At 34.2% G+C, this 15,857-nt stretch overlaps 1 protein-coding gene across 1 annotated transcript; it reads left to right on the top strand.

Annotated features, from left to right (window-relative positions):
• The first annotated feature begins 6,450 nt into the window (after nucleotides 1-6,450).
• LOC104108590 (ras-related protein Rab11B) lies at nucleotides 6,451-9,663 on the top strand. Its single transcript, XM_009617663.4, has 2 exons — nucleotides 6,451-6,868; nucleotides 9,002-9,663. Exons 1-2 carry the CDS (start codon nucleotides 6,645-6,647, stop codon nucleotides 9,429-9,431), a joined length of 654 nt encoding a protein of 217 aa, XP_009615958.1. The 5' UTR covers nucleotides 6,451-6,644; the 3' UTR covers nucleotides 9,432-9,663.
• The last annotated feature ends 6,194 nt before the right edge of the window (nucleotides 9,664-15,857 follow it).

The following is a 15,857-nucleotide window of genomic DNA, read 5'->3' as shown; positions in this document are numbered from 1 at the left end:
AAAGTTATCCGGAATAAAGCAAGGCTAGTCGCTCAAGGTTACTCTCAACAAGAAGGAGCCGACTATCATGAAACCTTCGCTCTGGTAGCACAATTAGAATCAATTCGTATTTTATTAGCATATGCTTCTTTTAAAGGTTTTAAACTTTTTCAAATGGATGTTAAAAGTGCATTTTTAAATGGCTTCATTGATGAGGAAGTTTATGTTAAACAACCTCCTGATTTTGAAAACTCACAATTTCCTTATCATGTATTTAAGTTGACTAAGGCTCTCTATGGGCTAAAGCAAGCACCTAGAGCTTGGTATGAAAGACTAAGCTCATTTTTGGTTAGTCATGGATTTTCGAGAGGTAAGATTGACACTACTCTCTTTATCAAGATATCATCTTCTGGAAACCTCATTATTCAAATTTATGTTGATTATATTATATTTGAAAGTGCTAACCCTGTTTTATGCAAGGAATTCTCACATCTCATGCAAAGTGAGTTTGAAATGAGAATAATAGGAGAATTAACTTTCTTCCTTGGACTCTAAATTCATCAATCAGATGAAGGGATCTTTATTTGTGAGACAAAATACACAAAGGAGCTAATTCAAAAATTCGGAATGGATAATGCCAAGGCAATTGGGACTCCAATGAGTCTAGCTACATATCTTTACAAAGATGAAGAAGGAAAATTAGTTGATGAATCAAGATAACGTGGAATGATCGGATCTCTACTCTATTTAACTACGAGTCGTCCTGACATAATGTTTAGTGTATGCAGATGTGCCAGGTTCTAAGCAGCTCCAAAGGATTCACATTTAACTACAGTGAAGCAAATTATTAGATACCTTATTGGAATTACTTCACATGGATTATGGTATCCACGTCTTAACGGTTTTAAGCTTGAAGGTTATTTAGATGCAGACCTTGCCGGTGATAAAGATGACAGGAAAAGTACAAGTAAAACATGTCAATTTCTTGGCAAATCACTTATTTCATGGAATAGTAAGAAATAGAGATCAGTTGCACTGTCTACAATTGAAGCTGAATACATTGCCATTGGGCAATGTTGTGCTCAACTACTTTGGATGATTCATTAATTAACTGATTATGATCTTTCGTTTAAATCTGTTAAAATTTTTTGTGATAATTCTAGTGCTATATGTCTTTCTAAAAACCTTGTGCATCATTCTAGCTAGAGCAAAGCATATATATATCAAGCATCATTTCATTAGAGACCATGTTCTTAAGGGCAACATTGAATTATTCTTTGTTAACACGAAAAATTAATTAGCTGATATTTGTACTAAGCCTCTTCTAGAGGATAGGTTTAAAAACCTTAAGGAATTACTTGGCATTATTACCTTTTCTAAATAAGGTTTTAATTTTTGTTTTACTTGAAAGATTGCGAATCAAATTAGCTTTTGGTAAAAAAAATATCTTTTGTTACTGTGTTACTTTAATATGGTTGTCTGTTGCATTAATTATGCGCCTCCGTTTTAGCTTTTCTTTCCGCCTTTTTGGCTTATTGAGATGGAAACTGAATCAACCAATCAATTCTCTTGCTTTTATCTGCCCCGCCAGTCATGTCGATTCAGTCTCGTCACTTCAATCCTCTCTCCATCTCCATAAGTCCGCCTCTCTCTTGAAAGTTCTCAGCATACTTCCTTCAATCATCCTTTCCAATGGTTAAAGCGTCAAGAAATCCATCTAGTTCCACCCAAAAAAGCACCCGGTCCAAAGAAAAAAACCCCTCTCAATTATTAAAACCAGTCACTATTGGCTCTAACCACTCCGAGGGTTTTTCATCTTCTCAAGAGATCATCTCTGATAATGCTCGAGCAGAAAAGGCACTAGGGAAGCGACCCATGGAAGAAGGAACAGTAGAGTACACTCCGAAGAAGGTGAAGATCGACCTGGACAATGCACTAGAGTTCGAGCTAAACTATTGGGATTCTCCCAATAGAGACAAGTTCGTCTCCTTCAAAGGGAAGACAATCGCTCATGGAAGGATTATCAATTTGGAAGAAATGGAAGCCCTAAACTGCAAGGTAAAATACTTCTTCACTTTTCAAGGTTGGGAAAATTTCTTTGCCCTAACCCCTCCAAAAGTCTATGAAGACTTAGTTCGCATGTTCTATGCAAATCTCCGCACTCAGAAATCTGATAAAAATAAGTCTCTTGTGTTAGGTCAGCGCATTATTCTAGACTGCTCTACTTTCGATACCCTCTTTAAGTGTACAAGTTTCGGTTATTCTGCTTTGTTTAAGAACTCTTGGCCTGATGATTTTGAAGTGTCTTTTGAACAAGCCAAGGAATGTCTTGCTGATTCCCTGTCTGATCCCCTGCCAAATCAATTAGGGCCCAGTGACATTAATTTTGAAACCCGTATTGTTGCCACCACTATTCTCCCCAGACCTGGTTCCTACTTCACTCTGTCTCAAAAGGACACCTTTCTGGTCAACTGTCTTCTTACCAAGCACAAGGTGAAACTATCCTCTTGGGTAATAAATTTAATGATTGAATGTGCTGAAGATCCCTCAAGCCTACCCTACGGGATGGTCATTACTCACCTCCTCGAGGCCTTCAATATCCCTCTTTCTAACTATCTCTATGTATCTGTTTCTAAGTGCTATAACAACAGGGCGTTTGTTAGTATGGGATATGTCGTAGTGGGTGGTACTTGGGTAAAGAAGCAGGAAGTTGAAACAAAAGTGATCCCCTCCAGTTCCACGGTAAAGGTTGATACTCCTTAGACAGACATCAATAATCCAGAGCTGCTTGAAAAGATAATAGAACTTGGTGACAAGCTGACTGCCATCAAAGAACTACTGCTGGCCACTCAGACTTCAGTTGGAGATGTCTATGCAATTACAAAGGAAACAGGTTCTGACGTGTCCAAGTTAAGAGTTAGGGTAGTGAAAACAGTAGAAAAGGCAGTGAAAGCTTTCAAGGAGGTACATAATCAAGTGGATGGAATCTCAGTCACTTTAAACGCTAGCTTTGATCGCCTCAAAGAAGTTATCGGCAACACCCTTACCTATTTCCTCCGTCGTTAAGTTTGTGTTGGTTGTTTAGATAATTTCTTTTGGTCTCTGTGGATAATTTTTCTTTTGCATATTTTTTTTGGATGAAGACTGTAATTAAGTAGACTGTCTGCTAATCTTATATGCTGGTAATTAATCCTGCTTAGCCCTCTTTTTGATTGATGCCAAAGGGGGAGAAGTAGAATACATATTTCATTAACTCTGCAGGATGCAGGATATATAGTCGACTGGTATAATACATTTATACTGATAGAATATATTTATACTAACTTGTAGGATACGGTTCAGTCGACTGAGTAAAGACAACTACTGGCATCTGAATGAGGGTAAGTCAAAAATGAGGGGGAGTTAACTCCAAGTACTCAATTTACCTCACACCAAGTTGAGAGGGAACCGACTAGAACATGGAAGTTAAATGAATTAAGGTTTTTTGTCATCATCAAAAAGGGGGAGATTGTTAGATTTGAATTTTAATAATAAATAATAACTTAATTCTACTTGCAGGAAACTAATCCCAAAGGATGTCATGAGAATGAAAAAGACTCTAACAGAAGATTTGGAAGCACAAATCAAGGAGGCAAGAATCAAGTTGTAACTGCACGTTCTATGGAAACTGGATATTTTTAATTAATCATTTGCAAAAGTCATCAATCAATCAGTATAGAAGATCCTCTGAAAATATTCTCTCCAACGGCTCACAAGGAGAAAAAAATCAAGGAAGCAACGAAAGGAAAAGTCCATTCAATTTCTGGAATGAAATCATCTTGATTTATTTTGAAAATCAACTCCCTTGGGTTGCTGCTCAATCATTTCACTATCACGCCGTGAAGAATGGGAACCAACTCACCATATATATTCTACAGAAGACGTCATGGATTCATATACTTTGATCAAACTAAAATCAATCTCTTTGTTCTACTTCAAACAAGTATTGTAACCTGTCATAGATTTTTTGTGTAACTAAGAAGAGAAGAGAGAGAGAAAATAATATTGGTGAAGCATTGTATAAACCATAGGAGAGAAAAACAAAGTGATCAAAAGGTTATTGGTGTATAACAACATCAACCCATCTGTACTAGGTCACATCATATTTGAAAGAGATCACCCTTGCAACCCAAGGGGACTGGACATAGGATTCACTCTGAATCCGAACTAGTATAAAAACACTCTGTATCATTTACTTTCTGCAATTTCATTTCTTGTACTTAGTTTCGAAAATATTAGTCGACTAGAACGCAAGTTAGTCGACTACCTCGCAAAAGAAAGAATAAATTTCAATTCACCCCCTCTTGCACTTTCAAAATGGAGGTGAAGCTTGATACTCAAGTCATTCCCAAGCGGGATAATTTAAGTATCTTGAGTCAGTAATCCAAGGTAGCAGGGAGATTAATGAGGATATCACACACTGTATTGGAGAAGGATGGATGAAATAGAAGCTTTCTTCCGTTGTCTTGTGTAATAAGAATGTGCCACCAAGACTTAAAGGTAGGTTCTACAGAGTGGTGATTAGACCGACTATAGTATGAGGCGGAGTGTTGGTCAGTTAAGAATTTTCATGTCCAGAAGTAGAAAATAGCAAAAATGTGGGTGTATGGGCATACTAGGAGAGACAGGATCAAGAATGAAGATATTCAGGACAAGGTGAGGGTATCCTCCATAGAGGATAAGTTGTGGGAAGTGAGGTTGAGATGGTACGACATGTTAGGAGGAGATGCCGAGATGCCCCAATAAAGAGGCATGAGAGGTTGCACATGGTGGGTCTAAGGAGGGGTAGGAAGGCTTAAGAAGTATTGGAGAGAGGTGATTAGGCATGATATGACACATCTTCAGCTCACTGGGGACATGAACCTTAATAGAAAGTTGTGGAGGTCGAAAATTAAGGCGGAAGGATAGTAAGTAGGAAAACGTATTTCCCTTACATACCGATAGCTTTAGTATTACTCTAGTTGTGGCTTATTCTTAGATTCATATTATTACCTGATATTTCTTTTGTTTCAGTTTGTTAATATCCTGCTATTGCTTATGTTTCCTTTCTCTGACTTGTTCATTTTTTGTATTGCATTTCTTTATTGTTGATATTGTGCTTACATGAGCCGAGGGTCTATCGAGAATAGCTTCTCTACCTGCACAAGGTAAGGGTAAAATCTGCGTACACGCTACTCTTCCCACACCTCACTTATAGAAATATATTGTTGTTGTTGTTCTCATAGTTTAACCTACTATTATAATGGGTGTTTGACATGTTAATTCGTTTACCTACCAGCATTTAGCACATTCACTTACCTCAATTTAGTTTTTATATAAATTGATTGTTTGAATTTTTTATTGTATAATTTAAACTTTTAGCATTTACATTGTATACATTATTGGTGTAGTTTAACCAATTGTAGGCTTCTAGCGATTTGATTTAGCAGGTGTTTGGACATAAAAATTGTAATTTTTGACAAAAAGTAATTTTTGGAGTTAAGTTGAAAAATGATATTTGGAATTTAAAATTTTGGTTTTTGAAAAAATTATTTTCGAAAAATCTCCAAAAACTTACAACATTTCATGGACAAACACATTTTTGAAAAATATTTTCCAGAAAAAGAAAAAAAAAGGTTCATGGACAAACGGGTCCTTAATAGGGGTGTATCTAGGGGTCCCAGAGTCACGTGAACCCATGCTCCCCTCCCTAGATTATATAAAATATTGTATTTTAAAAAAAATACTTAAATATATATGTGCAACCAAGCTCAAAGTATAATATGATGCGATGATTATTAAGTGCATTTTTCTTAGTGAAACTCAAAGTTAAATCTTATAAGAATCTATCTTATTTTTTCTAGAATTTGGCGTACCCACAAGATATGGACATGTCTGCCACTTTTTGCGTATTAATTAAGTACTTTTTTTCTTTGTTTGGTGTATTCTTTTCATAATTTTCAAGTTTGACACATTGAAGAGTATAGACAAATATGAAGAAAAAAAAACTAACGCTGAATTTGGAAAGTTTATATTTTGGATTCACCTCTCCATAATAGCGCACCATCTTCCCAAAATCTTTGTATTTGCATCTGCTTACCTTAATTTGCCTGTTATCATTTAACAATGTGCCCACATATTTAATTGTAATTAATTTTGTAAATATTTTGGTAGTACAAACGAAACATTTACACTTTATTAGATAAACTTAAATGCATACAATGTTAAAGAGCTTATAGGCGTTTGGGCATAGAATTTGGTGATAATTGAAAAATTAAATAGTTTTGAAATTTTTGAAAGTCTGTTAGATTTGGCAATTTATATGTTTGTAGAAAATATAGAGAAGGTGTAATTGACCAGCATATTCCATTTTCACTGCTGTAAAAAGCTTTCAACTTTGCATTGAAACATAGGATTTTAGCATTTTAACCTTAAAACTCCAACTCAACTCTCACTTTTCCTGTGTCTAACACAAGTCACAATCCTCAAATGAACCCTTTAATACCTGCTACCTTCTTAGTAGGAGTTGCAGCTCCAGCTTTTTAAACTTCAACTTTCTTGAACTCTCAACTCTCTCTCTCTCTTTTTAAGTACACCCACATAATCAGTAAGTATATTTATACTGCAATTAAGAGATTAACATATAAATGGCAGGTGGGTACAGAGCTGAGGATGACTACGATTACCTGTTCAAGTTGGTCCTAATTGGGGATTCTGGTGTCGGCAAATCTAATCTGCTTTCTCGATTTTCGCGAAATGAGTTCAATCTTGAATCCAAGTCCACTATCGGCGTTGAATTCGCTACCCGTAGCATTCGGGTCGATGATAAGATCGTTAAGGCCCAGATTTGGGACACTGCTGGCCAAGAAAGGTTCTTTTTCTTCTCATTTTCATCTAATTTTCACTGCTATAGTATGCTAATCACGTGATAGAGATTTGGCCTTAGTAACAAACAGCATGCTAGGATTTATTGACTGCAAATATTACTTTTAATCTAGCACCCGTGGGTGTGACCTAGTGGTCAAATGAATCCAAACACCAGCTAATTTCTTCCCATATGCCCAAGCCTTGGTGTTACCCGATAGCTGCGCTGGTGGGAGGTAGCAGGTACCGATGGAATTGTCGGGCTGTGCATAAACTGTTCCGGACACTACCATTATAAAAAAAATTAGATTGAATCTTGGTTCGAGCAGTGCATCCTACAAACTAAGCCTGACATTTTAGTGGAGAATGATAGAGGGACGGGCCTATTATCCCGAGTTTTGAAGGTTGCGATTGGTCCTAAGGAAAAAAATAGGTTGAATCTCGTGTGATCAATGAACAGTGGTAAACTGGTAATCCCATTTTATAAGTGAGGCCAATTAACTGATCTCATTCACTTGAATTTAGTGGAGAATGATAGAGGGACGGGCCTATTATCCCGAGTTTTGAAGGTTGCGATTGGTCCTAAGGAAAAAAATAGGTTGAATCTCGTGTGATCAATGAACAGTGGTAAACTGGTAATCCCATTTTATAAGTGAGGCCAATTAACTGATCTCATTCACTTGAATTTTGTGTATAAAGTTCCTAATTTGACTTTCTAAGGTGGGGTTGTTCAGGTTTTCTACGAATTTGAAATACTTAGTTTGTACAGTTCCAAAAAGAAAGAAAAAAAGTTAGTAACTTTTTTTGAGTTTTTGCAAGATTTGAATAATCGGTAGTTCCACAGCCAAAAGAGAAAGTTTTGAAATTCAATTGGAGATATATATAGAAGCTAGAATGCCTCTTAAGGAATAAACCACATTACTTAGTTTGTTCTCGTCTAGATCTTTTCCTTCTTTTATGGGTCCCTTTTTTTTTTTTTTTTGGGATAACCAAGAATTCCCCGAGAGCCCGTATCACACAGTTCGAAACTCAGTGGATAATGGGCCACTCCTCTACCATTCTCCGCTTAAATACCAGGCTTTACGAGGTTCTTTTCCTTGAGATTTGATTCTTATTTCCTTGCCCTGTCTTTGTGGTACCTTGTTTTAGTATCTTTCTCTAAGGAGGATGTAAAGAATAGGATTGCACAGTCTTGCCGATGCTATTATAGAGTTGCTTTTGGTAGTTAGCTATCAAGTATACAACTTATTAGGGACGGACTTTCCCTCTGGGTCAATGCCTCCAGTTAGTCACTATGGGTTTCCTTTAGGCAACGGCAAGTGTAGTTGCGTGCTAAGTCATCACTGGTTGACCTGAATTTACTTTTGACTTCTCTAAATGATGACCTTCTACATATTTTTCTTCTATCATGGTAAATTAGGCATGGGAAAAAAGTGACATCTGCACGGTGAACTTCCATACAAGCATGATTCTTCTTTATCACAAAGGCTAAATTTTTTTGAGGTTTTAAGGTATCAAATATGAATATTATCTTATCTATAAGTAAAAAAAAGAAGCACTTCAAGTACGGATAGCTAAAGAATGGAGCAAATTTAGCTGGTTGTCACCATTATGTTTCTAGCAGGCTAGCTGGAACAGTTGGACTTTGCATTTATGGTTACTAGTCTATATTCTCCTATCTAACACCATCTCATTGAATTGTTAATTGACTTTTTCAAGCAACTTTTCTTCTTTTTTAAAGAATGGGTACCATTTGCACTTTATCTATCATGACAGTCGACTGTTATCTACTTCAGCAGCTTAGCTGTTACAATTAATCTCCTTATAATGCCATTTTTAAGGGGTGGTTCACTGTTGGAAATTTAGAGTTCTTTTGTTGTGATTCTCTTAGGTTAGCCTTATCTTGCTTGCTTTCCTTCTTTGCTTTTTTATCGTTCAACCTGTGACTTTCTTCTGCCAGCTAGCCTAATTCCTGATAAGTTCATTTTAGGGTTTGATTTTAAGTATGAAAATTTATGTTTGAACCCTGTTCAATCTTTGGTTTGAACTCTGTTCTGTTCTCTTTGGTGTGGTTAAATTGGCATCTTATTAGATTAGTGGAGACTAATTAGAACTTTCTTTTCCTGTTTTGGGGAAACAGGTACCGTGCAATTACAAGTGCATACTACAGAGGGGCTGTTGGTGCATTAGTAGTGTACGATATCACTCGACATGTCACATTTGAAAATGTGGAGAGATGGTTAAAAGAGCTTCGAGACCATACGGACCAAAATATTGTCATAATGCTTGTTGGGAACAAGGCTGATTTACGTCATTTGCGTGCTGTCTCGACAGAGGATGCCAAGGCGTTTGCTGAAAGAGAGAGTACCTTCTTTATGGAAACTTCAGCACTCGAGTCGTTGAATGTTGAGAATGCCTTTACAGAAGTATTGACTGAGATATACAAGGTGGTCTGTCGTAAAGCGCTAGAAGTTGGGGATGATCCTGCTGCATTGCCAAAGGGGCAAACTATTAATGTTGGCAAGGATGATGTTTCAGCTGTGAAAAAAGTTGGTTGCTGCTCCGTCTAAGCAAAAGATTAAGAAATCAGTGAGTGATGACTGCGATTCTGTGCCTATACTTCCAAATGCTTACTGCAACCAGCAAATGCTCCTCCTTAGTTGCATTCAGTTTTGAATCTCTTAGGACATGTAGCATTATGTTCATCCTTATCCGCAGGATGATGTCTTTAATCACTTTATTCGACATCTTGTATTGTTTCATTAACTTACCTTTAGTTTGTACACTACTTTGTTTTGGTCTTTGGCTCTTTGCATCTTGCATCTTTTTCATACAATTCATTGCAGTGTTTGTTACTAAAGAGATTTCTACATGCTAATGTAGGACATGTTGAAGGGCTCCTAAAACCTTTTGCAGAGAGATTATCTAAAGAAGTAATATTTCTTGGATTGTTTGATTAGTTGCCATTTTATCTTACAGGAGAAGAATTTTGATGCAGTATTATTTGAGGCTGGGAAAATGACATCATTTGTATTGTATTTTGAGAAGTAAATCAAGGTTATACATATATTACTTAGTTTTTACTGTATTTCTTCATACAGTAAATCAGCTCTTGTTTTACTGTATATATATTATAGCAGAATCTTTGTGGAAAAATTTCCTGGTTTTTAGGCATCAAGGTGGCAGTTTGTTTTATTGATCTCCTTCAAGATTTTGCACCTTACAGGAGGATCCTCGACCAATTAGAAATCAATTATTAAAAGCAGTTATGTTCTCTTTTGCTTTATTCATTTTGGAAAACCCCCCTGGGAGAACATGAGAGGACTATGCAAATAACATGAATCAATTTAACAAGGCATAAAATATCCATTTAGCAAATTAAATCATAACCATTTCATTTCATAAAACATATAAGAGTTTGAGCTTTAAGCAAACTTATTATCATTGGTGGGAGTTCATTAGTTACCACATTTCGTTAAACCACCATGTGTACTGCATGGAGTCCGAGCTCGGCCTGATCGGCTAAGTCATCTTTCCACAATACCGTTAGTTTGCTAGCAATTTCGTTACTCCCAACTAAGGGAGACTATCTATTCGTCCAAGACAATGGTACGACCATAGTCCTACACCAGCACGTGTAGCTTTGGGTATTGGCCCCTTTCGACCAATGCCTTCTCGTTACATAATAAGACTCTCAAAATATTTTTATATCTTTTGGCACCTTTTGCCCTTTCATAAAAAAATCGGCACCTTTGGCCCTTTAACATAATCTTTAGATTAGGCTCAATAGCCATAAAAATTTCTTTTCATTTATTCATTTGCATTTATCATTTGAAAGCTATGAAGTCATATTCATATTCATGAGAAAGCATGAACACCATGTTCATTTTCATTTAAGGCTTGAAACATTTATAATCGTAGTCATGTTCATTTGAAAATTGTATTATCATGTTTATTTGAAATCTTAGAAACACTTATAGTCACAACACCTTGTAAAACATAAAGTTCGAGTAGTTTCATTTCAAAACAGAGGAGTAATGCATGATTACTTGTCCCATACATTAACATTTCATATACTCTTAGACATATAGACATGTATTGGAAGACTTGGAATTTTGGAGAAATAATTCTATGTAAAAGTTCGGCTCAACATGTCCTTCTAGCTAACTATAGCTTCATGTATCACAAATGACTCAACAAGAGTTAATCTACAAGTTACAATACATACTCATCATCAATAAGATTCTCTCGGGTGTACAAACCGAAACGGAAAACCGCACCAAACCGAAAAGTCAAACCAAATCGATTAAAAAACTCGACTAAGTTTGGTTTGATTTGGTTTGGTATTGAGTAAAAAAATCCGAACCAAACCGACATATAAATATATAGTAATTTTTTATATATAATTTTAAGACTTTGTATAGAATTTTATTTAAAAGATGTCTAGAAATATTTGACATCCTCTCATGGGATATAATATTTAATAGAACTATAAAGTGCATTCATTTTTATTTATTTTAAATTATAGATTGTATCACTTTCTTATTATGTGTTATTGAAATGCGTCTATCATCTCTTTATTCTTTCATATTCATATGCCAAGATTTATTATTTGTTTTTCGAATTTGAAGTGATATTTCGATAATCTAAAATTACATAGAACATATCATTATTTAGGTATCATATTGAATTTTATGTTTAATTATTAAATTTGGTTAACCCTGAAAGCGTACATCAACAAAAAATTATTGGTAGACGACAAAGAAAATAAACTATTATGTGTTACTAAAACAAATTCTCCCATAAGATCACTTTAATAGATCATATGTTTATTTTTTTTTAAAATTTTTAGTAAACATATATTCACTTATCAAAATTTTATCTATAACTTTAATAATGCAAGATTAAAATAATATTTATGTAAAAAAAAACCCAAAAAATAGGGAAAATCCGATAAAACCGAACCAATCAAAACCGATATAATGGGTTTGATTTGGTTTTGATAAAATCCGAACCAACCCGGTCCATGTACACCTCTAATAGCGACCATAATTCCTCCATTTAAGATGTTAAAGAACTCAATCCATTCATTAGAAAAACCCAATTTCATCGTTTACCTTAACCCGATATTATTCACCGTCTTCTTGATTATAAACCCTAGCTCAAAATACCCATTTCAAGTAATAGTGTGATTCTTCATACAAATATTATTTTCTATTTCACAACACCTTCCACATATTTAATCCATAAACATATTCAAGTATGGGGTGAAGAAATTACCTCATGGCCAAATCTTGAATTTTAAATTTCTTGTCGTTCGTCCAAAATGAAGATTCAAGCAAGAATCTAACGTTCCCAAGGTCTAATCTTGTTAATATAACTGTTGGAGAGTTGGAATCAGCCTAAAAAGATCATTAAACTTCAGGAGCGGCTCAACATTGTTGGTGGCCTAAAGCAAAATTTTATTAATAATTTTCTTATAATTGAGTTATTCTAATAATTCTTTTTCAATTGATAATACTGTTAATCTGATCCAGTTAGCTTCCCGTGAGACATCATTGATCCTATACAAAATTTTATCAATTTTAATTTGAAAAAACTTCTTTCCTCGGATGCAATTGTTATAGTATATTTTATTCTATAAAGAATATAAGCATTAGAAAAAAATCAAGTCTTGTTATCTTATTAGGTATATCGATTATAATTTTATCTTCTACTTGTAATATTTCCTTTAACGCAATATAATTTAAAAAATAAGCCTAAACTACCATGTCAGAGTGGCTATTATGTTTTAATCAAGGCTAAGTCAATATTTTTTCAGGTTTTTATTATCTAGTGATCTCAATTTTTACCCACTCAATAAAAAATCAAAAATATTTTTATACGCTTCGGATTATTCAAACTCAAGGGTCAATATCAGTAACAAATTAAAATTTTCTTTTCCTTTTTGTAAATGTTTTATACCTTTTAACTTTAAGATATTCAATTTTTTGTATAAAAATTTTAATTCATAAAATACTGTTTTGAATTTGAATTTTTGCATCAGAATTGGATTATGTTTGATTGTATTCGCCCGACAGACCCTTCAGCAGGAGTTTTCTCTAGGATTAAAGACCAAATCCAAGAACTACGTAACTCTTTTTCTCTCTAAAATAAAAATAGCACGGTCTAGCCAATTTTCGGACTGATAATTTAAAAATAGTCACCGTTTGCAAAGTCATTGAAAAATAGTCACTATTTTGCTGCAACACGGACCGGTCCAGCATAATATACTGAAGATTGGTGCACTTGTGTATGAACTTCCAGTATATTATGCTGGAACTCCAACACGCGAAAAGTTCTAACATAATATACTGGAGATTGGAGCATCTGTGTATGAACTTCCAGTATAATATACTGGAGTTCCAGTATATTATACTGGAACTCCAGTATATTATAGTGGAATATTTTCCGAATTTTGAACAGTGTTTTCGTTCAGATTTATCTTTACATGAAAAGTAACTAAATTTATATTACTTTTGAAAATATGGCTATTTTTCAATTACCACTTATAAATCTGGCTATTTTTAAATTTCTCCCCTCTCTAAACCCACATTTCAGCCCCTTAAAAAAATGATCTGAACGCTTGCCTAGCTTGTTAGTCTCCTGCGTAGCGTTGGTGCATAGGCTACACATGGCCAGGCCCTTCTATTTCTTCTTTTGGCAAGCTATTGGAATTACCTATGCAAGGTGCGTAGGATGGTGCCTCGGCTAAGTATGCTTTGCGTAGCTTCACGGCGGTTCTGATACCCTTTAGTAAAAACACTATAACTTATCGTAGGAATATCCAAATAATAAACAATTTTAATGCGTTGAAAACTAGACTCCTAGATCTTTCATTTGATAGGTTGTATACCAAATAACTCTTCATATCTTCGGAGTTGTGCTTGTTTGAAGTCGGATCTTGTACAAACTTATTTGAAACTTTAATCCATTGCATAGTTTCCAACTCGACAACTTCCAAACTTTCGTATAAATAACACCATGCATGTATAATATTTTTCTCATCCGATATTAGTCCTAGCATGCAAAACAATGACCAAATAAATCATTAGCGAATCATAAAATATTTAAATCTACCAAATTTTACGGTGCTTTACAAATATGTTCCTAACTCCTATTCCATTTTGATATTGGATTTCTTATTGGATAGAAAAATTACTTACTACACTTCCTCCGTCCCAAAAGCAGTGTCACTTTTCACTTTCGAGAGTCAATTTTGACTAATTTCGAATTTAAATTGGATTACATCAACTCAATAATATAAAATTAAAATTTAGATATTTAAAAGCTATATGAAAATTATTACAAGTGAACATTCTTCTCATGTAAATATGATGGCACAATATATTTTAAAATGATCAAAATTTACCTAGTTTGAATCTCGAGGAACGAAAAAATGACACACAATTTATATCGGAATTCTTAATTTGATTTGGAAATAGTAACCGTGCATTTCATGCATATTTCTATCCTTTGTTGATATTGGATTTCTTTTTAATTAAACAAAAGAATATATTAGCAAGTGCAAATTAGTTAAATTGTAGTAACTTTTTTATATTAATGTTATAAAACAATAAAAGAAGAATAAGAATATTGCAGAGAAAAGTAGAAAGAGAGTTCTTATTAATTTGGGGTGAATTACAATGGAATAAAACCCCTCTATTTATAGGGAAAAAGTGACTTAGCCATAAAGTAACAAACTCTAAAATCTCTCTAAAAGACTTAGCCATAAAGTAACAAACTATAACACTCCCACTTGAATATCTATTCAAGAGATAATGTGCCTCGTTAAAATCTTAACTAAAATAAAACCTAGTGGGAAAAAATTCTAGTGAAGGATAAAGAGTTTATATATCTAACAATACGTCTTTTGGTTGCCTTGTTAAAAACCTTGCAAGAAAAACTCAGTGGAACAAAACCTTATTAAAAAAAAAGAGTACAACACGTATTAACTCCCCTTGATGAGATAATCAATTCACATCTTTGAGCCTTCGCATTCTAATCTTGTGCATCATCCTCAAAAAATGGTTGGTAGAGATTTGATAAACAAATCATCCATATTAACTTAAAGAATATGTTACACCTTAAAATCATCATTCTTGATAGATATGTAATGTCTTCATATAATGTCGTGGAATGGTATTTTCAATATCTTCATAGAGGTAAGAATTCTCATTATCACATTATCATCCTTATGGTTATAGAAAAATGCATATGTACAAAAATTACACTTAGGAAATGGTACTTAAGGACCAAGAACTTTATATGCTTTAAGCGATTTAAATCCTTCAGGGATTGTCATATAAGTTAAGTCATATAAGCCATATAAATAGACTTTAGATGCATATCAAGTTTTCATGTCATGCTAGATATATAAGATAGATAAAAGTAATTGCACACACCATTGACTTTATACTTTCAAGTGTTTGAACTGCAAGTCCAAAACTATATGTCTTTCATATGAAACCAATTCTACTTGAATTATTTCTCCGGACTTAAGATCCTCGTATATATTTATCATTAGCATAGATGTACTCGACGAACATTTTATATTGGTTCCAACCATTTTTTTTCTTCATAAAGATATGACATAAAGATCTCTTCATTCATATTTTCAGGTACCTGAGCTTCTCCTAAGACTTTATGAAGTGTTATGTCATGTGATCTTCCAGATCACTTGCCTCCTTATTATGATTATTTGCTCATCTTCTTTATCAAGAATTTTATTTGAAACCGATTTGTCTATACACTTTAAGTGTACCATAGATTTTGTCCTTCTAGGACTTATTCTAATAAGAACATTTGCAGTGAGAATATAGTTACTTTCTTTGGGTCAACAAATGCGTCTAGTATGCTTTGCAATATATTACAGATGAATTATTTTTTTATGAATTTCAAGTTCATATTATTTTATTCGAGGATGTAGATGATAATTCATTCCACGTAACTTTTTC

This window comes from Nicotiana tomentosiformis, chromosome 6, assembly GCF_000390325.3.
Source record: "Nicotiana tomentosiformis chromosome 6, ASM39032v3, whole genome shotgun sequence".
NCBI classification, from domain to species: domain Eukaryota; kingdom Viridiplantae; phylum Streptophyta; class Magnoliopsida; order Solanales; family Solanaceae; genus Nicotiana; species Nicotiana tomentosiformis.
The sequence above is the reverse complement of the archived record's forward strand: the minus strand, read 5'-3'. Positions and strand labels throughout refer to the sequence as shown.